Consider the following 26,568-nt stretch of genomic DNA (forward strand, 5'->3'; position numbering starts at 1 on the left):
CTAACTGAATTATACCACTGGCTTTCCTGGGTCTCCAGCTTGGAGACAGCAGATCATGGGACTTCTCAGCTTCCATAACTACATGTACTAATTCTTCCTAAATAAGTCAATAATTAATTAATCAATTAATCTCCCACTGGTTCTGGTTCTCTGGCGAACTCTGATGAATACAGGGCTTTGTTTATTCTACTGTAGGCATCACAGGACACTACATACTTCAGGTAAGAAGTAAATACTTGAGAAAATAAATGAATAATCTTTGAACTGTACGTGTGAATTTACATGAATTATCTCTATTTTATGGCTAAAGATCGAGCCTAAAATGACTAGCATTCACGTGATTTTGAGCCATTTGTGTTTGAAGTTGGATCAGTGACACATTCTTATTCATTCTTCATGTGTTACTTCTGAGGGCTTCTCCCCAGGGTTGCTGCTAGATGATACTGAACCTTTGTACTAACTAGAAAAAGGGTGATCCTCTGGGTGGATGTTGTCCCATGCCAACTCTCTAGGTGGCGTGGGTGTGATTTCAGCCCCCAGCTATCCCTTCAGCTCGTCATACTAGATGTTTAATCTTTTATGTTGGCTTGTATCACTGCTAGTAGTCATTTGTTAGAACTACTAAGTAAAATTTACAGAATTTTAGATCCACCAGAAGTTCAGTAGGAGCCATTTTTTTCTGAGACATTTCTGCATTCATCGAAAAAGATGATGTGTGCAAAGTTACCAAAAACAAGTGTTAAAGTTGGGTGGGTTTTGAAAATACTCAGACTTTCCTTAGTCCCATGAAATACATCACATCCCTTACTTTTTCCAAGCATAGGGCTGGAAGAAAAATTGACCTCCCTTACTTTACAAAAGGCAACTTTATGCTCAGTCACATAACTTTTTGATCTATTCACATGCTCATTCCTTTGTCCCAGTATTTCTAGGTCATGTCTTCTGTCGCCCAAACGATTAGCCATACTTCTGGAATACTTTTCCAGATTCCTTTAAAGAAATGTGCTTTGCTGGGACCTAATTTCGTCGGTCAAGCAGTGACTGAACTCCTTCCCCACGCACACACAGAGTCCAGTTTCACAATAAAGGAGAAAGACCGGGAAGGGGGCCCCTCCCGTAATGAAAGAACAATGAAAGAACAACTGATTAAAAGGCCAAATCTCACAAGATGCCAATTGAAAGAAAAAGTCACGCTATCCTCCGGCCAGCTCAGATCAAAAGGGGAACAACCTGTTCAATTCTCTCAGCCAGGGCCAATTTTCAATTTCTTCTTTCTGCTTCTCCTCCACCACCCCCTGCCCGCCAGCCCACCTGTGTGGGACTGTCGTTGTCCTTCCCAACTAGTTGCCAATAAAGTTGGTACAAAGTGACCTTGAGCGGCTTCCCTACTGCCCCGTTTCCCCGCCTTCTCCATCCGGGTGCCGCGGCGCGGATAAGAGCCGGACCGCGCCTGCGCGCCGCGCGCCGCTCCTTCGACCTCTGCCGCCGCAGTTGCCGCCGCCACCTCCCGGGAAGGTAAGCGGAGGGCGCGACAGCCGGGCCTGGCCCGAACGGAGCGGCGTCCAGCCGGGATCCATTCATTCTGCTGGCGCCTTGCTGGACGAGGGCCCGAGCCGACGGCGTGCTCCGGAGCCCGCGGGACGTGGGTGGGAAGGACGGGCCCTGGAGGGCACTTGACCTTAAGCCCCTTTACTTCCGCAGAGGGGAAGCCCAAGAGCCCACGTCGCCATTCACTCACGTCCTCCAGCCGCGCCGCCCCGAAGACTAAGATGTTCGCCTGCGCCAAGCTCGCCTGCACCCCCGCTCTGGTGCGTAGCCCAGGCTGGGCCGGGACGCGGAGGGCCGAGCTCTTGGCCCGGAGCGTCCACGTTGTTGAATGGGGCACGGCACACCAACTTCGGGGGACAGTTCACCCCTTCACCTCTTACCCTCTGTGGCCTCTCCTGCCTTTCCTTCTGATCCTGGGGCACCTCGCTCGGCTCCTCCCCACCAGTAGGGCGGTGGGGCGCAGCCGCGGCCTAGTTGTCACGCTTCGTTCGCTGTAGGTCAAACCCTCCTTGCAGCTAGTGCCGGAGCGGCCCCCTCCCCCACCTCCTCGGTGACTCTGGGGTTGGGGTCGGGGCGAAGGTTGGGGTGCTGTTAAGGATGCTGGGGGCCCCTGAGGCCTACTTGACCGCATTAGCGTTTTCCATTGCCTATCTGTAGGTCAAACTCGCTGCTGCAGAAGGAGGGACTTTGCCTCACCCTGTGTGGGCGGAGGAAGGTGGTGGAGGAGTCGAAAGTCTTTCTTCCTGCCTCTGGCTGTCATTTCCATAACCATTTTGGAGGCTTTAGGTGAAGTGAGGATGTGGGGGACTTGTCTTAGAGAATCAAGTCTTGGTTCTGAAGGGATTTTCTGTGACCTTAGTTTAGTGGACGGTCAAGGGCAGAGACGCTGGACTGCGAGACATTCCTTATGGTCAGAGTATTTCCCCGATGATTCGTACGTTGGTACAGAATTGCTTAAACTGCTTTTTTATTTTATAATTAACGGACATATAGGAATATCTTGGAAGTTGTGGGACTCATATTAACTGATGGGCTATTTTAAATGACAAGCTTTTCTAGCAACACTCCGATGTACTTGTTGCTGCACATAAGTTTACTGAAGAATGTGGCATGTTTATTGCTGTTTTTCTGATCTGAGTTGTGGCACCACAGTAACTGAAAATCTAAAAATAATGCTTTCTTTCCACCAATTGTTCTTAGAAGTTTTATTCAGATTATTACAAATAGGTTATGTACCACACTTTAAACTTTAATTAGCAATTTTAGAACTATTAAAATACCTTCATGGACTGAAAATAATCAAACAGCAAGATACCAGACAATACAGAGAAGTCATAAGCTCTCTGATTCATTTTTGCTGCTTGCTTTTTTAGAACTCCTGGTACAAGAAGGGTCATTGAAGTCTTATCCACTGTTAATATTTGGAATATTTTTTTCATTCATAGATCCGAGCTGGATCCAGAGTTGCATACAGACCAATTTCTGCATCAGTGTTATCTCGACCAGAGACTAGGACTGAAGAGGTAATAGCAGTAGTAATAGAAATTGAGTAACCCTACCAAGTAAGTCCTGTGGTTTTAATCAAAGGGGAGGAAAAACCTCATTTGTGAATGGTTTGAGAGCAGTCTTTTTCCACCCTTTTGTCAAAAAAATAGTGCAGAGGATAAGCCAATGAAAGGCACTTCTGTATCCAAAACTTACCTACTTGAGTTGTCCAAGAAATGGAGTCCGTCTGTATGTTTAAATACATGGTTTTGAATGCCTGTATTTAAGATTACACTTGCTACAGTTATTGAAAAGCCTGCCCTACCAAAAAGCATATTCAAATACACTGTCTCTTAATTTTCAACAGCCTTATAATAGATATTGTTCTCCCTATTCTACAGCTTTGGAATTATTCTAAACTCTTGATTTTTCCATTTATTCAGACTCAGTTACAAAATAGAGAAGTAGCTACCATTTACAGGATAGTAATTAAAATAGCTACTTGTGATTATTGATTTGACCTTTGCCTTTATTTCCTTTTGTCTAGGGCTCTACGGTATTCAATGGGTCCAGGACTGGTGTGTCCCACCTAATCCAAAGGGAGTTTCAGACCAGTGCAGTCAGCAGAGATATCGATACTGCTGCCAAATTTATTGGTGCAGGTGCTGCCACTGTGGGAGTGGCTGGTTCTGGTGCTGGTATTGGAACAGTCTTTGGCAGCCTTATCATTGGTTATGCCAGGTAATTTCTATCACCAAATAAGCTACTTTAAGAGCATGCTTGACATAGTTGGAAACTTGGAAAACTAGTCAGATAATAAGTACTTCGTATTAAGGGCCAACTCTGTGTCTTGCATTGTATTTTGAGGGCTTTGCATGCATGAGCCCACTTAACTCTCACAACACCCCTTGGAGATATACTCCAGGTTACCTGTGAGGGATGAGCAACGTAGAAATTACACTGATTGCCCAAGTAGCTAGTAAGTGTCAGAAAATAAATTTTAATTCTGACTTCAGAGTCTGTACTCTTGATTATGAAGCTGTTTTTGGAATATAGTTAACAGCACAGTCTTTAGAAGTATCAACTTCGTTTTATTTAAGACCTTATTTCTAAACTCTTAGATCTTAAGAGTACAGAACATACTTTCACAGGGATAGCAAATATGTCTGAACCCCTTAAAATGGATGAAGACTAACCATGTATATTGACATACAGAGTTAGCTTCCTACCTTTTCCCCATGTGATTAGGATTGAGGAGAAAGGAATATCAAAGGCAGAAATAAAAGAGAGCTGGGCAAATACTTTTCCAGGACTCACCCAGTTTACAAAGATCCCACAGTAATAATCTGATTCTTTAGCATTTACCAAACATTCTGAAATTCAAATAATATTTCAGAGTAACAATTATATGTGTTGTATCTCTTTTAGAAATCCTTCGCTGAAGCAGCAGCTGTTCTCATATGCTATCCTGGGATTTGCCTTGTCTGAAGCTATGGGTCTCTTTTGTTTGATGGTTGCTTTCTTGATTTTGTTTGCCATGTAACAGAAATTACTGCTTGAAATGTTGGCATTCATATTAATTACGGATGTAATTCTGTGTATCTTACTGTGACTCCGAAAACTATAGTGTTGGTGTCATGGAAATGTACGTTATTTCCAAGGTCATTTCATTAAAGGTAAAAACTTTAATTTTTGCTGTGATTTGTACTTACCTAAATTTAGATCATCATAAAGAAGAATATGCATTCAGATAGATGCTGTATAAGTCAGAGGAAACTACGGCTGTTGGCCCATGATGAAAAAGATCCAATTTCATGAAAATTCTCTTGTATAGTATTCTGCATATTGTAATTTGTAGGGCTTTTGGTTATCCATATAAAGGAGAAATATGTGTTTTCAGCTTCTATGAAACATGATAAATTAAACCAAAATAGTTAATTGCTTGAGATGGTTTTGTGTTTTTAAGAGCTGACATGAGTTATAGGGTCTAGCAATACCTAGGAGCAGAATTACTTTCCAAGACTAACTTGGCTAGTATTACACAGCTGGATCTAAAAATAAATGTCAGCTTTTTAGGAATTGAAGTCTTGTTAAACTGGGGGGAGGGGTTGCTTTTCAGTTAGGTCTCACATTTAGCAATTAAGTGTCCTATAGCAAAGTAGAGTTTCTAAGAAGAAAATCTAATTAGCATCTAGTTTCTTACTTGAACAAGGCTCTCGTTAAAAACCAAATACCAAAAAGTAAGCTGAATTGGCTATATTTTTAAAGCCAAAAGTTGCTAAAGCATTGGTTATCACTAGAATTTGGGGATGCTAGTTGATTCAACAGTACTTTGTTTCTAATACTACATGGAGTATGTTAAAGAAGAATATAGAAATTGTACCTGTAAGATTTGATGTCTAGACCTTGGGAACCAGTTGTGGAAGGACAAGGGTATGTGCATCACACAAGTGCCACTCCCTGTCCTAGGAACTTAATGTATCTTAGGTAATTTAGTCCTCGATGACAATCTTCCATAATTAGGGAGGAAAGATGAAGAGAAAAAAAAGCCCAGAGGGGTTAATTCCCCAAATCACATAGCCATTAAGTGGCAATGTCAGGGTCCAGATTCAGACCTTCCTTGATTCCAAAGCCCATGCTTTGATTTTTTTTTTTTTTTTTGCTTTTTCTTTCTTTCTTCCTTTTTTTTTTTTTTTTTTTGTAAGGGATGACAAAGGAAAAGCCGATCTGGGAGAAACTGTTTTGTTATAGAATTTAAAGCAAAAAATGGAAGTATAATTTTACAGATAGTCTTGTGGGCTTGAAAAGAGGGAAGGAACGGTGTTTGGTATGGAGTAGATTTGAATAAAAGCAGTGCAGAGCAGCAGTAAGAACCCAGCTCCCGATAGTTACCTGAGTTGGTAATGAACCTCGTTAGCCTCACTTTATGACTACCCAGTAATATTGGAAAGTTTGTTAACACAAACTCATAAAGAGCAGTGAGGATTATTCAAGTCTGGTTATTGACAAGAAGAAATGACAGGTCAAAGGGGCTCTAAGCAACAGCAGGCCAGCACATTGCTCAACAGGCTGACCTATGAGCTTCAAACTGGGTAAGGAATGAGTAGAGCCACAATAGTGACAAGTTGGAATAAAAGAGGCTGGTCAAGGGGATTCTGGAAAGATGGAGTAGGAAGCACCAAGAATCTTCACCACCTACACAGCAATTGCACTGTCCTATCTAATAGAACTGTTTTGGAACTCTGGTCTATTAATGGCTTGCAACTTCCAAAGGAAGGCTTGGACTGTAAATTGGGGTTAATTTCAATTTCAGGTCTTCATAGAGTAGCAGCTGCTAACCCTCAGCCCCAGCCCCAGGGCAGGCCACTATGTACATCTTCCTGGAGCAGCTTACACACAGCTTACAGGAGCCAGGGTAAGCAAAATGAACCCTGCCCTCCAAATACTGGTCATCAATGCTTTTATCACAGATTGCTACTTCTGATTACAGAGGTACAGATAAAGACGAAGGTGGCCATTGTTGCTGTACTTCCCTTAATTGTTACAAGCCCCTCTCCACTCCCAACTGAAGTGAGTTCAGGGGATTTAAAGAGCTGGTATTCATTTCCACCCTTTTTTCTCTTTCCCCTTTTGGGAGCCAGACACTAAAGACTAGGACATTGAAAAACAACTGTATATACAGGGAAAAGTTGAAAGTGATCAGTCGTGTCCAAGAAAAGGCACAGGCTCAGAAAAGACCTGAGAAAACAGTATGTTTACACATCAGGCTAATCCTTGGCACAGAGATCATTTACAACAATTAAAAAAAAAAACAAAACCCTAGGAAAGAAGGATAATCTGCCAGAGATACCACATTAGTCAGATATCTAGTTTGCAACAAAAAAATCACAAGGCATTCTAAACACAGGAAAGTAGCGCCCGTTCAAAGGGAAAATAGACTGTCCCTGAAAAAGACCTGATAGCAGATATCTAGATGAAGACTAAAACAACCATCTCAGAGATGATGAAAGAACTAAAGGAAGAGGTAGAGTAAGTTTAAAAAGTGATACATGAACTTCCTTATACTGAAACAGCACAAATCTGCAATAATCAAGAGTGTTAATGGCATAAGGAAAGAGTAGACCAATTGGTTAGACAGCCCAGAAATGAATCCTTGCATATACCGTCCTATAAGTCGCAATTTTGTTAAGAGTGCCAAGACCATTCAATGGGGAAATGATAGACTTTTCAACAAATGGGGACCTCGGAAACTGGATATCCACATGCAAAAGAATGAAGTTGGACCCCCATCTAACAACATATACAAAAATTAACTCAAAATGGATCAAAGACTTAAATACAAAACCTAAAATTACAAAGCTCTCAGAAGAAAACAAGGCAGGGTGCCTGGGTGGCTCAGTCAGTTAAGCATCTGACTCTTGATTTCAGCCCAGGTTATGATCTCATGGTTCCTGAGATTGAGCCCCTCCTTGGGCTCTGTGCTGACAGCAGGAGGCTGCTTGGGATTCTCTGTCTCCCTCTCTCTCTGCCCTTCCCCCACTTGTGTTCACGTGCACAAGCACACGAGCTCACTCTCTAAATAAACAAACACTTTCCAAAAATGAAGAATAGGCAAAAGCTTCAGGACACTGGATTTGGCAATAGTTTCTTGGATATGACACCAAAGAAAGGCAATAAAATAACAAAATTCGATAAATTTAAGATGAAAATTTAAAATTTTGTGCAGTAAAAGACACAGTCAACAGAGTAAAAAGACATCATACAAAATGGGTGAAAACATTTGCAAATCCTGTATTTGATAAGGGCTTAACAATATCCACAATATATAGAGAAGTCCTAAAACTCAATAAAAACACAACACAATTTTAAAATGTTCAAAGGACTTAAAGAGCCATATCTCTGAGGAAGATATTCAGATGGGTAACCAGTACATGGTTGTGTGATCTGAAAATATGCATGGTATGATCTCAATCTTTCTGTGTTTGTTGAGGGCTGTTTTGTGACCTAGTATGTGATCTATTTTGGAGACTGTTCCATGTGCATTGAAGAAGAATGTGTATTCTGCTTTAGGATGAAAAGTTCTGACTATATCTGTTAAGTCCATGTGGTCCAATATCAGTGTCATTTAGAGCTGTTGTTTCCTTACTGATTTTTCTGCCTAGATGATCTGTCCATTGTTGTTAAGTGGAGTATTAAAGTCACTACAATTATGGTATTATCAATAAGTTTATGTTTGTGACTGATTTATATGTTGGATACTCCCACATTGGGGCATAAACATTTACAATTGTTAGCTCTTCTTGATGGATAGACCCCTTAATTATGATATAATGCCCTTCTTCATCTCTTGTTACAGTCTTTATTTTAAAATCTAGTTTGTCTGGGGTGCCTGGGTGGCTGGCTCAGTTGGTTAAGTAGTGGACTTCGGCGCCAGTCATGATCTCACAGTTCGTGGGTTCGAGCCCTGCATCAGGCTCTATGCTGACTGCTCAGAGCCTGAAGCCTGCTTCGGATTCTGTGTTTCCCTGTCTCTCTGCTCCTGCCCTGTTCATGCTCTGTTTCTCTGTCTCTCTCCTTCAGAAACAAATAAACATTTAAAACAAAATAAAATAAAATCTAGTTTGTCTCATATAAGTATGGCTACTCCAGCTTTCTTTTGACATCCGTTAGCATGATAGATGGTTCTCCATCTCCTCATTTTCAATCTGCACGTTGTCCTCAGGTCTAAAATGAGTCTCTTGTAGGCAGCACATAGATGGATCATGGGTTGTTTTTTTTTTATCCATTCTGATACCCTATGTCTTGATTGAGGCATTTAATCCATTTACATTCAGAATGATTGTTGAAAGATACGGATTTAGTGCCATTGTGTCATCTGTAGATTTCCATGTTTGTGGCCATGTCTCTGGTCCTTTGTAGTCTTTGCTTTGTAGTCGTGCAGGGCTGGTTTAGTGATCATGAACTCCTTTAGTTTGTGTTTGTCTAGGAAAGCCTTTATCTCTCCTATTCTGAATGACAGCCTTGCTGGATAAAGGATTCTTGGCTGCATATTTTTCCTATTCAGCACATTGAACATTTCCTGCCACTTCCTTCTGGCCTGCCTAGTTTCAGTGGGCAGATCTGTTACTACCCTTATGTGTCTACCCTTATAGGTTAAGGATTCTTTGTCCCTAGCTGCTTTCAGAATTCTCTTTATCTTTGTATTTTGCCAGTTTCACTGATATGTCATGGTGTTAACCTGTTTTTGTTGATTTTGAAGGGAGTTCTCTGTGCCTTCTGGACTTGGATGTCTGCTTCCTTCCCCAGATTAGGGAAGTTCTCAGCTATATTTTGTTCAAATAAACCTTCTGTCCCTTTCTCTCACTCTTCTCCTTCTGGAACTCCTCTAATATGGATATTGTTACGTTTCATGGAATCACTCAGCTCTCTTAATTCTCCCCCTTGTGATCTAGTAATTTCCTTTCCCTCTTTTTTGTCAGATTCATCATTTACCACCTATTTTATCTTCTATTTCACCTATTCCCTCCTCTGCTTCTTCCATCCTTGCTGTCACTGTATGTAGTTTATTTTGCATCTCATTTGTACATTCTTAATTCATCACGACTAGTTCTTAGATCTTTGATCTCTGCAGCAAGAACTTCTCTGCTGTCTTCTATGTTGTTTTCAAGCCCAGCTATTAGTCTTATGACTGTTATTCTAAATTCTTGTTCTTATATATTGCTTATATCTGTTTTGAGCGATTTTCTGGCTGTCATTTCTTCCCAAATTTTCTTTTGAGGAGAATTCTTCCATGTTGTGATTTTGGGTAACTTTCTGTCTTATGTGTATTTTAATAGCTTGTTATATTCCTGCACCTGCAAGAACTGCTATATTAAAAAGGGGTCATATACTGTCCAGGGCCTGGCGCTTCAGGAAGCGTTCTTGGTGTATGTTGCAGACAGTCTGTTGTTGTGTTTTGGCTGTTCTATCTCACTGGTCAGTCCTCTCTGCAAAGCTCCTTCTTGCTTGCAGTAGTGAGTGTTTGGACCTTCAACCAGGTGTGCTTTGATTTGTTCGTTGAAGTAACCCTGGAAAAAAAGGAAAAAAGGAGGGGAGGAGCCTGATCCCATAAAAGAGAAAAACGAAAGGGGAGAAAAGAAGACCAACCAGAATAAAAAAAAACAAAAAACAAAAAACTATAAGGCTAAATCCAGAGAAAGAGAAAGGAAAATAAAGAAGAGATAGAAAAAAGTGTAAAAAGAAGAGAGTAAAAACGCCTGATCAAAGAAGCAAACAAAAAATTATATATAGATACATTTCTATATCTATTTTATATCTATAGACCTACATCTATATATAATATAGAGAGATATGTAGATATAGATAGATGTAAATATAAAATAAGAATTGGCCAAAAACAAATCAGAAACTATAAGCCTGGTTCCAAAAGAAAAAAAATAAGAGGGCAGAAAGAAAAAGAAGACAGAGACAAAGAAAAACAAAAAATTAACAGTTCGTCTGTTGGTGCCTGGGACCAGTGGCTGTGCTGGCCTGGAGGAGAGAGGCAGGCTGTATGGGGTCAGTCAGCTCTAGTAGATAAGCAGTTGCCACGCAGGGAGGGGAGGGCTCAGGTGTAAGCGGGTCCCACTTCCCCCCGGGGGCCTCTGAGTTCCTCTCCCAGTCCCACCGTGCTGGTGTTGGGGAGAAGAATGGCAACACCCCGATCTCTCCTCCCCTGACCGGGTGTCTCAAACCACACTGTTCAGGTAGCCCTCAGCCCTCACAGAGTAGCATGGGTGGCCGGCTAGCCCTGCTCCACAGTTCTCCCCCGCCTCCTAGGTGCTTGGCTGGGATTCAAAACCCAAAGTCTTAAAGGACCCTGCACCGAGTGGACCCTTTCGTGGTGCAGCGTCACTCAGCTCTGCTGATAAAAGGGCTTTCTTTGGCTGGCACATGCAGGGGTTCACAGCACTCGGAGGAGACTGCTCTCTCCTAGGGCACCCCTGAGATCGCTACCATGCCCTGAGCGGCTCCTTCCCCTGCCAGCCAGCACACGCGCACAGACTGGCCTTCCCTCCGGAGAAAGTCGCGCACTTTTGCAACCTTCGAGTTTCAGCTCCTAAGGCTGTTTGCAAAATAGAAACTGGCACCCTCCCTATTTCTCGTTCCCCAGTCCGTGGTCTGGAGAGGTTTGCCTCTTGTGCTAACTCAATAGGGCAATTTCACAGCCTTTCTCTCCCTTTCTCACCCTTTTGTCTTTCCATAGAAGGGGTTCCCTCCCCTCTGTGCCTACACCGTTTTTTTCTCCCCCAATTCACATACACACACCTCGATACCACCATGCTGTCTCCCTCCAGCTGTGGAGATCTTTGTGCCACTCCACAGATCGATTTCCTGGGTGTTGCAAGTAAGCTGGCCTCAACACAGCTGTATCTGAGGGAGGAGGAAAATCCCAGTCCCCCTACTTCTCTGCCGTCTTAACTCTGCCCCCCCATTGACCAGTACACGAAAAGATGCTCACCATTACGAATAATAAGGGAAATGCAAATCAAAGCTACAGTGAGATACCATCTCACATCCTATAGTATGGCTACTCTAAAAACAAAACAAGGGGCGCCTGGGTGGCGCAGTCGGTTAAGCGTCCGACTTCAGCCAGGTCACGATCTCGCGGTCCGTGAGTTCGAGCCCCGCGTCAGGCTCTGGGCTGATGGCTCAGAGCCTGGAGCCTGTTTCCGATTCTGTGTCTCCCTCTCTCTCTGCCCCTCCCCCATTCATGCTCTGTCTCTCTCTGTCCCAAAAATAAATAAACGTTGAAAAAAAAAATTTAAAAACAAAACAAGAAACGGGCATTGGCAAGGATGTGGGGAAATTGGAACTCTTGTGCACTGTTGGGAGGAAGGTAAAATGGTGCAGCTGCTGTGGAGAACAGTATGGTAGTTCCTCAAAACGTTACCAATAGAATTACCATGAGATCCAACAATTCCGCTGATGGGTATGTACCCCAAAGAACTGAAAGCAAGGTTTTGAAGAGATATTTGTACACATGTTCATAGCAGCATTATTCGCAATAGCTAAATATGGCAGCAACCCAAGTGTCCATCAATGGACGACTGGATAAGCAAAATGTGGTATATGCATACAATGGAATATTTTTTAGCCTTAAAAGGAGAGAAATTCTGACACAGGCTACAATGTCGATAAACTGTGAGGGCATCATACTAAGTGAACTAAACCTGTCACAAAAAGACAAAATACTGTATGATTCCACTTTGGTAGAGTACTCAAAATCATTGAGACAGAAAGTAGAATGGTGGTTGCTAGGGGCCGGGGGAAGGAGAAAGGGGAGGGGTTCCAGTTAAACAGGTATGGAGGGGCGCCTGGGTGGCGCAGTCGGTTAAGCGTCCGACTTCAGCCAGGTCACGATCTCGCGGTCCGTGAGTTCGAGCCCCGCGTCAGGCTCTGGGCTGATGGCTCGGAGCCTGGAGCCTGTTTCCGATTCTGTGTCTCCCTCTCTCTCTGCCCCTCCCCCGTTCATGCCCTGTCTCTCTCTGTCCCAAAAATAAATAAACGTTGGAAAAAAAAAAAATTAAAAAAAAAAAAAAACAGGTATGGAGTTTCAGTTTCACAAAATGAAGAGCTATGGACATGGATGGTAATGCTGGTTGCACAACATTAGGAATGTATTTAATATCAGTGAAACATAAACTGAAAATGGTTACGATGGTAAATTTTGTTATGTGTATTTTATGAAAATAAAACAGCGCTAGAACAGTCAAGGGCCCGGAGGGTACAAAACAGCGGAAGATCCATTTCAGTAAGAGCCAACAAATAGACAAGAAATGTAAAGAACTTCAGAGTGCAAGCTCTTGAAGGTAAGTAGGTCCAATGAATGAAAAAAAAATTTGCTGAGCAGCTAAAGTTAGGTAGAAATGAATGCCCGGATGCCTGGGTGGCTCAGTCCATTAAGCGTCTGCCTTCAGCTCAGGTCATGATCTCATGGTTTGTGGGTTCAAGCCTCGCACTGGGCTCTGTGCTGACAGTGCGGAGCCTTCCTGGGATTCTGTCTCCCTCTCTCTCTCTTTCTCTGCCACTTCCTGGCTTGCTCTCTATCTCTCTCTCAAAATAAATAAAAATAAACTTAAAAAAAAAAGGAATGTCACTGAAGTTTAAGGAAGGATTGTAGATAAGTGGGAAATATGATTTGAGAATGTATATATATATATATATATATATATATATTCATAGTTCTTTGGTAAGTTTTAAATTCTATTTGGCACTTTTAGCCAATGTGGTTAGGTTTGGGTGTTGAGTGTTTGGGAGAGGATGGTATGTGTTGTTTCAGTACTATCCTCTGCAAAGGCTTTTAAAATATGTGATTTCTACACACGAAATTATGAGTTGTTAACTGTTCTACATGCCGAGCATATATTAATTTAGTAATTTCATGGTATTATTCTGTTGATAATATTCTGGACTTAAGACCTCAATACATCGTCCATCAGTTACTTGCCCAATACTTTACATTACTACGGCCAAAAATTATTATTTTTTTCAGATCCAGCACCACCCTCCTCTGCCTCAACAGACAAGGCAGTTAGACTGTCTCTGCCAATAGCAACATTATGCCTTAGCTGGCTTTGATGTAGAGATAGCTGATACGTAGCAGTCGAAACTTGTGACAGTATAGATTTATAAGCAATATCATCGTTTTTACAGATTTTTTGGAAAGTAGATAACATGGCTTTATTTATACTCCTCTTTTCCCTCCACCCACCCTTATCCTACCCTCCTCCTTCACCACACATATACACAAGCTCAGCAGTGCATTTTGTTAAAGGCTTTCTGGTGATGTGTATATCACGATATATACAGCACTGCTGCTCAAAGTGAGGTCCGGGGGTCAGCAGCGTTAGCATCCCTTGGGAGCTTGTCGGAGATATAGGTTCTGGAGCTTCACACCGGATCTTCTAAACCAGAATCTGAATTTTAACAAGACCCCAGGTGATTTGTATATACATTAAGCTTTGACAGTACTGGTCTAGAATACTGTAGTCCTCCATATGCCTTAGCTCAGACTCCTTATCTTTCAAAAAGTTGTCAACTCATTAATTGGGTAGTCCCCCCCCCCCGCCACCCCTTTCTTCCTGGAATGTACTGCTAATCCAGTGATTCACAAAGTGTGGTCTGAAAATTTCTGAGGGCCCCTAGAACCTTTCTTTCAGGGGTTTCACAAGGTCTTCCCTTTGCCGCTTGCACGGCTACGTGAGGCTAGATTGTCATTAAATACATCAACCAAAACAACATATTGCAACAGATCAAATACAGAAGTAGATTAAGTGTGACTTAATTATTTACAAAAATGAAAACAATGCCATTCTTTTATTTTTGCTTTGGAAACTATAGTTATTTTTCTTTTTTTTTTTTTTTAAGTATAGTTCTTTTTTTTTTTTTAATTTTTTTTTCAACGTTTTTATTTATTTTTGGGACAGAGAGAGACAGAGCGTGAACGGGGGAGGGGCAGAGAGAGAGGGAGACACAGAATCGGAAACAGGCTCCAGGCTCTGAGCCATCAGTCCAGAGCCCGACGCGGGGCTCGAACTCACGGACCGCGAGATCGTGACCTGGCTGAAGTCGGACGCTTAACCGACTGCGCCACCCAGGCGCCCCGTATAGTTCTTTTTCAAAAAAATGTTATTTATGTTAACATGTTGTTATGGAGTGAAGGGTACTGAATCTCCCTGACTGGTCTGTCAGTGAGAAAACAGGCTCCAATATGACCTTTCACTTACAACTCTATAGAAATGTCAGTTTTGTAAGTTGAAGGTAACCCTGTATCCCTAGGTCACTTCCCTTCAGCTATCGTTCTATTTATAATCTCTAAAAATTGGCCCATGTTCTAGTAAGAATCTGCACTGCTTTCTCAAATGATGCAAGTAATCTATCTCCTCCTAGATGTTTAGTAACTTAGAGCTTCTTTTTTCAAGGGAGCTTAAATACTGAAAAGAATTGACCTAAGATCAATGGGGACTCGTAAATCCAAGGGCTTTTGATTGTTCTCCTATTAGCATGAGCTAGCATCCTACTGCTGATCTTGGCAGAGACTCCTAAGAGGACCCATGGTTGTTGGCAGTGGCTACTTTTCAACAAAAGCATTTAGTCAGCATTTCCCAGCCGTGGAGATTCCAGGATCTGCTCCTCTGACATGAGAGTCCCAGAGTTTGCTTTGTCCAAGGGTTAATGTAGTTTGGCTGAGTGTCTCAGATGCTGGACAGCTCAGTATGATTCCCTCAAGACTTCCTCTATCTAAAGGACAGTTCAAAGTATTTACCTACCTCTCTAGAGATATCCAAAACATCTTTAGCTCTCAAGACCCCAGGAGCTGTACAAAAAGAATAAGCTTATAATACTGCACGTTATCACATTCCTGCCTTATTTTCTCCACAGCACTTACTATTCTTTAAATGGTCACACGGTTTATGTATGTGCCTCGACTCCCCTCCCCCATGAAAATCTCCCTAAGGGGCTTTGTCTTGTTGACAGTTGTAGCAGCAGGGCCAGGAACAGTGCCTGGCATGTTCATGCTCAATAAATATTGATGCTTTATGAGTAATAAAGTATAGAAACAGAGCATTAGGTTGATCGTTACCCTAAGAGGCTGTGTCCAAGGTGAGAATGCAACTGAAAAGAGCGAAGTATTAATCTAAGGGCCTAGGAGGGTCCATATGACCAAGACTTTCTGGTCTCTGGCATAAGGAATTCATAGCTTTGGTACTAGGTGGGCCTCAGGGTGACAGACTAGTTATGGCGAATCATCAAGGGTAGACACTGGAATGGCAGACAAAAATCTTTATCCTAGGGGCGCCTGGGTGGCGCAGTCGGTTAAGCGTCCGACTTCAGCCAGGTCACGATCTCGCGGTCCGTGAGTTCGAGCCCCGCGTCAGGCTCTGGGCTGATGGCTCAGAGCCTGGAGCCTGTTTCCGATTCTGTGTCTCCCTCTCTCTCTGCCCCTCCCCCGTTCATGCTCTGTCTCTCTCTGTCCCAAAAATAAATAAACGTTGAAAAAAAATTAAAAAAAAAATCTTTATCCTAGGAGTGGTTCTATCTACTTGTATTGGTAACTTAATAGTATGTGGAAAGCTGAAAATAACGATGACAAGCCCTCTTTCTTTTCTTTTCTTTTTCTACTCAATTTTATTTATTTATTTTTAAATTTACATCCAAATTAGTTAGCATATAGTGCAACAATGATTTCAGGAGTAGATTCCTTAGTGCCCCTTACCCATTTAGCCCATCCCCCCTCCCACAATCCCTCCCATAACCCTCAGTTTGTTCTCCACATTGGAGTCTCTTATGTTTTGTCCCCCTCCCTGTTTTTATATTATTTTTGTTTCCTTTCCCTTATGTTCATCTGTTTTGTCTCTTAAAGTCCTCATGTGAGTGAAGTCATATGATATTTGTCTTTCTCTAATTTCACTTAGCATAATCCCCACCAGTTCCATCCATATAGTTGCAAATGGCAAGATTTCATCCTTTTTGATTGCCGAGTAATACTCCATTGTATATATAGACCACATCTTCTTTATCCATTCATCCATCGATGGACATTTGGGCTCTTTCCATACTTTGGCTATTGTTGCTAGTGCTGCTCTAAACATGGGGTGCATGTGTCCCTTCGAAACAGCACACCTGTATCCCTTGGATAAATGCCTTGTAGTGCAATTGCTGGGTCGTAGGGTAGTTCTATTTTTAGTTTTTTGAGGAACTTCCATACTGTTTTCCAGAGTGGCTGCACCAGCTTGCATTCCCAGACAAGCCCTCTTTCTAGTGAGTGGGATGAGAAGAGAGGTGGGAGGAGGCATTGATATGAAGGATGGAAACAAGGGCCTTAAATTCCATTCTCTGTCTTTGGGCTGATCTCACTGAGGCTGGCATAAGCTAAAGTATAATTTGAAGATAAAGACAGCCCTCTAATTTTTTTTTTCTTCACAATGCCACACACAATTAATTACAAATTCTTGTGAGACATTGAGGGTGGGAAGTGGACAATGACCCCCCCCCCACCTTGTACTTGAAATGTTCTGAATGGATATTTCCATTATGAGAACAGATGCTGAAAGGTTAACTATAGCATAGGCAATTTCGAGGATGTGCAGGCAAGCCCTGGGTTGTCAGAGGGAGGGAAAGAAGATCCGTCTGGAGATAGAAGCTACCAAAAGAATCAACCAAAATGTCTAGGGTCACGGTGTCCTCGTCTCATCTTTCTGTACCGGGCTATATCTTGAGGATACCTGTGAAAACACAGAGGCTTTTTCTCTGAGTTCAAGACAGACATAAGGGACGTCCTGGAATATGCTATGTTTTGTTTAGCTACAAACAGAAACTATGTCCTTATGAATTGAATCTTCCTTTTCACCTTATTTTTCATACATACAGATCTGTATATTTCTATGTTAGTATATTTATATACTACTTGAGCAGGGTTTTAGTTGAATTTTTAAAAATAACAACAGATTAATGGATTAACAACCACGTCTTCTGAACAAGGCAGAAATACCACATTCTGGGCATTGGAAGGTTTTGAGAGCATTGAGAGGCCCCCGTTATTTCTTGCAGTATTTAATAATGGGCATTTCTACAATAGAAGTAGTTTTCTTCAAATAGTCTCTTGTATCTAAGGGATACCAATTTTACTCAGAAGTCATGCTGGGTTCTTAAAGGAGGTTTACCAGGTCCTTACCAACTCTCTTAGGAGTAAGTTGGGTAGATGCATGTTTGGAATGATAAGACAGGTGAAGAAGGGGTCCAGAACAGACTTCCTGCGTTTGCAAAAGAGAAGATTGTAGAGAATTTTCAGGCTGTCAGGGGATCTTGAGGAATGACAATGAGAAAAAGAACTGAAAAGCAAAGCATTTTATTAAGATATAGTGAGACTTCCAAGTTCACGGGATCAGAATTAAAAGTCGTAACTACATTCGTTTTGTCTAAGCTGAATGTTTTTTTCATTTGTAGAAAAGCTGTATTACATGAAATATGGTGGAGCTACAAATATGTAGGTTAAAGACACTTTCTAACTAGAAGGTTGCCAACATGCATATGGAACAGATTTGCATCTTTTCCACCTGTTTTCTTCCTGTGAGCTGCTTTATTTTTTCGCACCTTAAGTTTACTTTTTTAAAAAAGAAAAGTACCTAAAACTGCATTCTCCAACAGAGCAGAGTACTATTTGTATTACTAAATATTCTTGTCTATGAGGACTCCTGAAACACTTTTTTTTTTTAAATTTTTTTTTAACGTTTATTTATTTTTGAGACAGGGAGAGACAGCATGAACGGGGGAGGGTCAGAGAGAGAGGGAGACACAGAATCTGAAACAGGATCCAGGCTCTGAGCTGTCAGCACAGAGCCCGACGCGGGGCTCGAACTCACGGACTGCGAGATCATGACCTGAGCCAAAGTCGGATGCTTAACCGACTGAGCCACCCAGGCGCCCCAGAAAGACTTTCTTTAAAATAACATGTTCCATAGGGCGCCTGGGTGGCTCAGGGGTTGAGCATCCGACTTCAGCTCTGGTCATGATCTCACAGTTCGTGGGTTCGAGCCCCATGTCAGGCTCTGTGCTGACAGCTCAGAGTCTGGAGCCTACTTCGGGTTCTGTGTCTCCCTCTCTGACCCTCCCCCGCTCGTGCTCTGTCTGTCTCTCTCAAAAAATAAACATTAAAAAAAAGTTTTAAATTAACATGTTCCTCTAGTGCATTATGTAGATAATTACTTGACAACAGACTGGATGAGGAGGAGAAATTTAAAACCAAACCTACTGCCAATTGAAAATGAATCAAAACCAGAGAAAAGAATTTCGAATTTTTGATATGTGAATGGAAATAATTGTTTTTAAAACGCTACTCTAATTGACGCAAAGTTCTTTTGAAATGTCATAACATTTATAGTTCTTTTTCTCACATTAGACATTATTAGCCATTTTGAGAGATGGAGAGAAGCACCATTGTAGTGAACATATACTTGACCTAACAATTTGTCATTTGTCAATTGCACATTTTGTCCATCATCATATTCATGTTCAGTAGTCTGAGCCGCTGGGGTTTAACTGATGTGACGAGTGCTACACTACATTAACACTAGGACAATGTGACTGTTACTAGATAGGGATAGTACTTTAATTTTAACTTGAGAAGGTAAACAGTGGCTTCTTTCTGGTCTCTTGAATAATGAAATTAGTTTCAAAAGAAGAGTGAGTTGGCTCACATATATGTCCATAGGCCAGAAAGAAACCCATTAAAAGGTTCAGTGCCATCAGGATTTCATTTTTATGTCAGATACCATTATTGAACTGCAAGTGTAACTTTCAAATACAATACTGCACAATTTTCCAATAATTTCAGTTTCACTTTGGTTTGGATGTTTGAGAGTACATTTTATATTAACACAAAGCTTTATTCATAATTTGTTATAGACTAGAAAGCACGTAATAGATGAAAAAACAAGGCACTGAAAAACAACTGGTTTTTAAAAAGTTGATGCAAGTTTTTTTGTAGGAGCCCCTCATCATGCTTTTCAACTTGTGCCAGTGTATGTTTCTTGAACAGTCAATATCCCCACACCTGACATTGAAATATTTAAGTTGTATAGAGAATCACAGAGCAACATTAAAAAAATATTTTCAGGGGCATTCACTTTCGAATGTCCCCTCTCTGTAAAGAGAGCTTTCCTACTATTCTTTCTTTCTAATCTAATACTCTAATAAACTTTTGCCTGCTGCTCAAAAAAAAAAAATTTGAAAAAAAATATTTTCAGCACTATACTTCTTTCTGTGTTTTTAGGAGTGTATCTGTGTCAGTTGCAGAGCAGTAAATATGGTCTCTTTTGTCCCTCATGTGAATCAAACTGTCTTCCTCCAGCACCCTTTTTTAAACAGCTTCTTTCTTTTTTTTTTTTTTAAATTTTTTTTTTTTCAACGTTTATTTATTTTTGGGACAGGGAGAGACAGAGCATGAACGGGGGAGGGGCAGAGAGAGAGGGAAACACAGAATCGGAAACAGGCTCCAGGCTCTGAGCCATCAGCCCAGAGCCTGACGCGGGGCTTGAACTCCCGGACCGCGAGATCATGACCTGGCTGAAGTCGGACGCTTAACCGACTGCGCCACCCAGGCGCCCCTAAACAGCTTCTTTCAAAGTTTGAGGGACATTTCTTTGTCACTGTAGCAACCTAGTGGGCGGTAGGATAGTACTATGGGTAGAGAGCCATTTCTATTCCATATTCCAATTTGGTGTCCTTTGGTCCTCTCGAAATGTTAATAAGCAGATGCTGATATTTTAAAGGTTTGAAATTATTTCTAATAAAGTTGATATATTTATTTTTTAATGTTTATTTATTTTTGAAGGAGGGGGTAAAGAGAGAGAGAGGGAGAGCATTAGCGATGGAGGGGGAGAGAGAGAGGGAGACAGAGGATCCAAAGCGGGCTCTGCACTGACAGCAGAGAGCCCCATGTGGGGCCTCAAACTCACAAACTGTGAGATCGTCAGGACCTGAGCTAAAGTCTGACGCTTAACCGACTGAGCCACCCAGGTGTCCCTAAAGTTGATATATTTAAAATCGGTAACTACTCAGTAAAATTGATAAAATAGAATACACCACAGCATGGAAGATTTTTTTTTTTTACATTTTTTAATGTTTATTTTTTCTTTGAGACAGAGAGAGAGAGCACGCACACAAGCAGGAGAGGGGCAGAGAGAGACACACAGAATCTGAAGAAGACTCCAGGCTCTGAGCTGTGAGCACAGAGCCCAACATGGGGCTCAAACTCACCAACCGGGAGATCATGACCCCGAGCTGAAGTCAGACGCTTAATCGACTGACCCACGCAGGCGCCCCCGATTTTTCTCTTATAAACAATTCTGTGCACTGTTTTAACTTACGGTTATATAGTGGAGGGCACTGTATTTCTTTTGCTAAGTTATTTAGATATAATTATATGATAACATCCTACACTGTACCAGGCGTTTAGGAGCCAGAAGAATCAGCTTCAGTTATAGTTTAGTAAAATTCGACCAGACGCCATCCAAAGTACAGGCTTTTTTTTTCTCTTGCTTTCAAAACGGACTTATCTTGCTTTCCCGCTTTGGGCCTTGGGGATACTTTGAGGCAAACTCCGCCTCTTCCAAACCCCAGCTTAACGGAGACACCCTCTCTCAGACTTCAGAGTAGCAGCAAAATGGGTTTAGGCGCGCGCCTCTCTAACGTTCTGCCTGCCTTCCTACCCAGGGCCGGGAAGTGACAGCGACAAAAATACCGGGCTCCCGTGGCGGAGCTCAGAGGACTCATCGCGCTTTCTCTCCCGCCACTCGCAGCATTTTCCAGAGTTCACCTTACTTCTCCGCACACCACACCGTCAAACCCTTCCCTCGACCCCAACATCCACCTGCTCCAGCGCCCCACACCCGTGCGAGTCGGCAGCCAGCCGCCAATCACAGGCTTCCGCACAGGTTACGGAGGCTCCTCTCTTTTGGCTCTCCGATCCCGCCCCCTCCAGGCCTGCTTCCCGCCCTTCGGGCACTTTGTCCAATCACCCGCCACCGAGTGTTCTTTGGTTCCCACCCCCTCCATCCCCGCCCCCGTGAAGTCCCGCCCCCTTCCCCTTTAAGCTGACGAAATCACCTGACCCGGAGGCGCTCCGTCAGATAGAAGGCGAGAAGGGGCGTGTGCGGTGGAGGGGAGGGGCGCCGAGAAGAAAGGGGGGATGCCGGGAGTGGGGCGGGGAGAAGGGAAGGGGTGTCAGTCCGATCTCGCGAGAGAGGACGGAAGCCTGTGGGAGCCCGTGGCCTTTAAAGTGCGGTTCAGCCCTTTCCTCTAGGGGTAGTTTGTAAACACCGCTGAGCTCGGGCCTCGGTGGCGACCGAAGGAAGCATGAACTAGTGACCTGGAAAGGTGAGTTGTGATGGGGGAAGGCCGAAGGACTGGAAACTGTAGGGATACGGAGAAAGAAGGCACTAACATGGCGACGTCGCTCACCGTAGTCCCCACCCCCCGCTTCCCATCACCTCCGGCGCTCCTGCCTCGGTGCCTAGCCCTCGGGGCGACTGTGGCTGTTCTGCCACCTCAGCGGCCCGCGCGGGGTCGGCTTCAGGAGCCCGACCGGCCGGGCGGGACCGTTAGGTAACTGGCGTTCGTTGTTCCGGCCCCTCCCCGCTCGCGCGCTTTCCTAACGAAGAGGAAAAAGGAATAACGGCTCCTGTTAGACCCCTCCCCCCGATTTATCTTCCTCTTCTCTGGTTAGTTCAGAGGTCCCTGGGCTGCAGGTCGGGTCCGCCGGGGGCGCAAGGAGACCCCCTTTAGTCTTGGATTAGCAGGGAGAGGGCCGGCTCTGGTCTCCCCACCCAAGACTCAGTCGTTGGGGACCGTGTGTATGTGATGGTGGCGGGGAGGAGGATCGGGAGGCGCCGCTGAAAATAGGGTCAGGGTCTCTGCCTTTGGTGGAACATGATGGAACAAATGGTATAGAGAACCTGTGAGCTGGAAGTCTGGGCATTTTCTGTCCTTTCTGCCCCCTCACACTCTCGCCACCCCCCTTTTTCCTGGTGGGGCGGGGCTGAGATGTGGGTGCAGATTGATTCTGGTATTTTCCCCCATTTTTAACCTCCCTGCTTGGACTGCAGAACCTCCGTAGGGAAGTAACCTGTGCTTTTTAGTGATGCCCTAGGGGCCAGGGCCGAGAGAGGGGGAGAGGGAGTGAGTGAGTGTTTTCTGTGTTAGCTCGTTGAACCGACGCTAGAGGAGGGAGAGGGCGGAGGAGCTGGGTACTATTTTTGTGTCCTTAGGTAGTGTAAAATTGCCTTTGCTTAATCGGGAGCTTAAAACTGGTTGAGGCCAAGAGCAAAACTACTGTGAATATGATGGAGTAAAAGGCAGTACACCTGATGGACTTTAGGCATATTGACTAATCCCTAAATTATAATGTGAAAGTTGTGATTTCTTAGGAATTTTAAATTATGGAAACAGTAACAATATGTAAGTTTAATAGACATACTTGAAATCAAAACAAAAACTGTTCCTTTGAGTGCACTTTTTGTCCTATTTGAAGAAACCACTGACATTGTCAGTAATAGCCTTTCTAGGCGTAATTTTTAAATAGCGTGTAACCTTACTTAGTCTAGTGTGCCAAAATTACGAAGGTGATAAGCTTGTTTAAAAGTCAACCCTACAGGGTTAAGTGACCTGAAAGACCAATACGGTAGCAATTACACCTTGTAATTAAATGTGTTACACTGACTTGAGGAATCCACTGTCAACACTCCTCAAAACTTCAGGAACACCATTGTAAAGTTATGTTAAAAAATAGAGATGCCCTTCTGCAGATCACAAAATAGAGTTAAGGATGTTCTTGGGTCTTCAAGGTCACCAATAGGAATTCTAGTCCTTGTAATTTGTAAGAATCTTACAAATTTATGGTGGTCTCTATGCTGCTTTCCTAAAACATGTTTAATCTTGCTTTGAGAGGATTACTGCCATTAAGTTTTGAATTATTTAAAATGCATTGTGGTAATTTAGAATGTAGGTGTTTGTCAGTACAGAAGTAGCTTTCAGGAACTGTGTGTGTGTGTGTTTCTAAGGTGCCCATGCCTTCTGTCGACCTGATTGCATTTCCTCGAAGTTCTTTTTAAAATAACCATATTAGAATGTTTATTTCATCTTTGGGGACTATATCATAATCTATTATATATGTAAACCAGAAATTCCTGTATTTACTTGAGAGTATTTGTTTCATATTTAAAAATTAAAATAACAGCACAAAGTAAGGTTGTTATGTCAGCTCTTTAACAAATAATTTGGAGGAATGCTTTTTCTTGGTAGTCAGGATTTGAAAGCTTTCTGAATATCATTTTTAAAAATAATAGGCTATACATCAACTAGTATGAAGTCTCAATAAATAATGAACATTTTGCCTACCTAAATTTTTGTGTTTTGAAAAAGTTGGGTTTAATGATTTATATGTTCTCTGCCGATTAATGAAATTGTTAGATCATGTTAGAGCAAATGTGTAGATCTTACCTGTGTCATCTTGAGCAAATAATACAGTCTGTCTTTTAAAAACCCACTGAGGGCACCTGGGTGGCTCAGTCCGTTGAGCGTCTAACTTCGGCTCAGGTCATGATCTTGAGGTTTGTGAGTTAGAGCCCCGTGGGCGCTCTGTGCTGACATCTCAGAGCCTAGAGCCTGCTTAGGATTCTGTGTCTCCCTCTCTCTGCCCCTCCCCCACTAGTGCACTTGCTTACTCTCTCTCTCTCTCAAAAATAAACAAACTTAGAAAAAAAACAAAACACTGAATATGGGGGACGTGGGTCCCTCAGTTGGTTAAGCATGGAACTCTTGGTTTCAGCTCAGGTCATGATCTCTGAGTTTCATGAGTTCAAGCCCCGAATGGGACTCTGCGCTGGTAGCACATAGCCTGCGTGGGATTCTCACTCTCTCCCTTTCTCCCAGCCCCTCCCCCACTCACACTGTCTCTGTCTCTCTCAAAATAAACTTAAAAAAAAAAATAACCCATCGAATAACAATTGGATAGTCAACTGATCCTTGTAAAAGTCAATACATTAAGTGTTTGTTACGCAATTCACTGTAATTAAAATGTACTATAGAAAAACAACAAATCTGCCTTGTTACAGTCAGTAGTTTAACTTAGTATTTCTGTGTTTATCCTATACTCACACCTATTCCATGAGACTAAGAACGTAACTAAACTGCTGCATGTTCTCCTAATGTAATTCTTAATGAGGGGGTATTAGTAGTAGTATTCACCTATTTACGTCCAAGGGAAAACCCACAAAACATTTCTTTTGCTCTGTTTCTTAAGCTCAAGAAAAGAAGTAAATATATAAGCTCAAGAAAAAGAGTAAAATATAATTTCAAAAAAATATAAGGAAGTTTGTGGATCTTTAAGGCCAACAATAATTGGAATTATTTTAAATATATTACTATGAATGTGTTATGTATTATATTAATTACAGATATACGTATATGTACTATTTTCATTTATTTTTTTAACAATTTTGAAACTTGTATATTCATTTACATTTTTAAGTATGTTTAAGTGATGCTTTTTCTTCTTGGCAAGATTTTGGCAGTGGTAGTACAGTGATTAAAAACATTTTTTGTGGGCACCTAGGTGGCTCAGTCGGTTAAGCATCCAACTGCTCAGGTCATGATCTCATGGTTAGTGTGTTCGAGCTCTGCATCGGACTCTGTGCTGGCAGCATGGAACCTGGTTGAGATATTCTCTCTCTCTCTCTCTCTCCCTCCTCCTTCCCTGCTTGCCCTCTCTCTGTCAAAATAAGTAAACATTAAAAAACTTTAAAAATAATATAAAAAAATAAAAACATTTTTTTTGTAACAAGAAGGGATGTAAGTAGAATGCTCTCCAGGCTAGACTTACGCATTCATGTCTGCATTCTGTATCTTAACAAAGATAGTGATTCCCATTTTTTTCCTGTCTTAATGCCCAAGGAATAGAAACACTCCCAATGGTAGTAGTAGCTTATTATCACAGAGATTCTCAACAAGATTACTAGGGAAAGAGAAACGGTGGGAATGATTAAAATTGGCAAAAAGCCAGTGAGCAAAATACCAAGAGTATTTTGATTATTTGGCTAGTCCTGTATATCATTATCTTTATAATACTCCCTTAATTTACAAATTCCCTTAATGTTCTTTAGTTTGCCTACCTGAATCTAAACCTTTGTCATTCCAATTTTATAGCTTTGATTTTTCTAATTCTTGTTATGTGGGCTAGTGTGTTTTTTTTCTATTTATTGAACAGTTAAAATAGTGTTACTAAAAATCAATTACAAGTGTCCTACTGATAAATAACTTTTCATTACTTTTGTTGCCTTCTAATTTCTGCATATACATTGTAGTTTTAACAGAATTTTACACTTATGTTTTACTTTTCTAGCTTTAGCATTTTCCCATACTGTCTAACCTTTGTAATATATAATGGTTACCTGATAGTTTACCAAATGAGTATTAACATTTCCTCAATTTTATTTTTTTAATTTTTTTAAGTTGATTTATTTTGAGAGAGAGAGCTTGTGCATGCATGCACAAGGGGAAAGAGAGAGGGAGAGAGAATCCTAAGGAGGCTCCATGCTGTCAGTGCAGAGCCGGTGGGTCACAGGGCTTGATCTCACTCACGAACCGTGAGATCATGACCTGAGCCAAAATCAAGAGTTGGACAGTTAACCAACTGAGCCACCCAGGCACCTCTACATTTACTCAATTTTAAATGCCCAACAGGAAAATAGTTGTTTTCAGTTTCTATTTTAACACTGAATTGAGCATCTCTATGCATTTATCTTTTTTCTTATTTTGAATTGTTTTCCATACGGTACTAATCTCAAATGAAATTACTAGGTCAGAGGATATAAATGTTTCTATATTGCCAAATGTTTGTCTCTCCAAAGAGTTGAGCACATTTACACTGTCATGAGAATATGAGTTCACAGACTTTATCATGATTTTATCAACTTTGGAGTTATGCTTATTAATAAA

General features: G+C 42.0%; 2 protein-coding genes across 7 annotated transcripts in view; both read left to right on the forward strand.

Moving 5' to 3' along the window:
- The first annotated feature begins 1,455 nt into the window (after positions 1 to 1,455).
- On the forward strand, positions 1,456 to 4,722 carry ATP5MC3 (ATP synthase membrane subunit c locus 3). Its single transcript, XM_047085224.1, has 5 exons — positions 1,456 to 1,515; positions 1,702 to 1,808; positions 2,994 to 3,071; positions 3,581 to 3,774; positions 4,462 to 4,722. Exons 2-5 carry the CDS (start codon positions 1,770 to 1,772, stop codon positions 4,574 to 4,576), a joined length of 426 nt encoding a protein of 141 aa, XP_046941180.1. The 5' UTR covers positions 1,456 to 1,515; positions 1,702 to 1,769; the 3' UTR covers positions 4,577 to 4,722.
- A 17,092-nt stretch (positions 4,723 to 21,814) lies between these two features.
- ATF2 (activating transcription factor 2) overlaps positions 21,815 to 26,568 on the forward strand; it is an 81,923-nt gene continuing 77,169 nt past the window's right edge. For all 6 annotated transcript variants that reach the window (XR_006962596.1, XR_006962595.1, XM_047082208.1 and 3 more), the window contains exon 1: positions 21,815 to 21,951. The gene's annotated coding sequence lies outside the window, so the exon portion shown is untranslated. The remainder of the gene's footprint in view (positions 21,952 to 26,568) is intronic.

Source organism: Lynx rufus, unplaced genomic scaffold (assembly GCF_022079265.1).
Source record: "Lynx rufus isolate CCGP_SWC_20201006 ecotype Redwood Valley unplaced genomic scaffold, mLynRuf1.p SCAF_2, whole genome shotgun sequence".
Classification (NCBI taxonomy): Eukaryota; Metazoa; Chordata; class Mammalia; order Carnivora; family Felidae; genus Lynx; species Lynx rufus.

What these genes read in the sequence shown, in the direction of transcription:
- ATP5MC3 (XM_047085224.1), top strand. Translation starts at nt 1,770, where the DNA reads ATGTTCGCCTGCGCCAAGCTCGCCTGCACCCCCGCTCTG. An exon ending in TCGCCTGCACCCCCGCTCTG is followed by an intron (nt 1,809 to 2,993) that starts GTGCGTAGCCCA and finishes TTTCATTCATAG; the next exon opens with ATCCGAGCTGGATCCAGAGT. An exon ending in CAGAGACTAGGACTGAAGAG is followed by an intron (nt 3,072 to 3,580) that starts GTAATAGCAGTA and finishes CCTTTTGTCTAG; the next exon opens with GGCTCTACGGTATTCAATGG.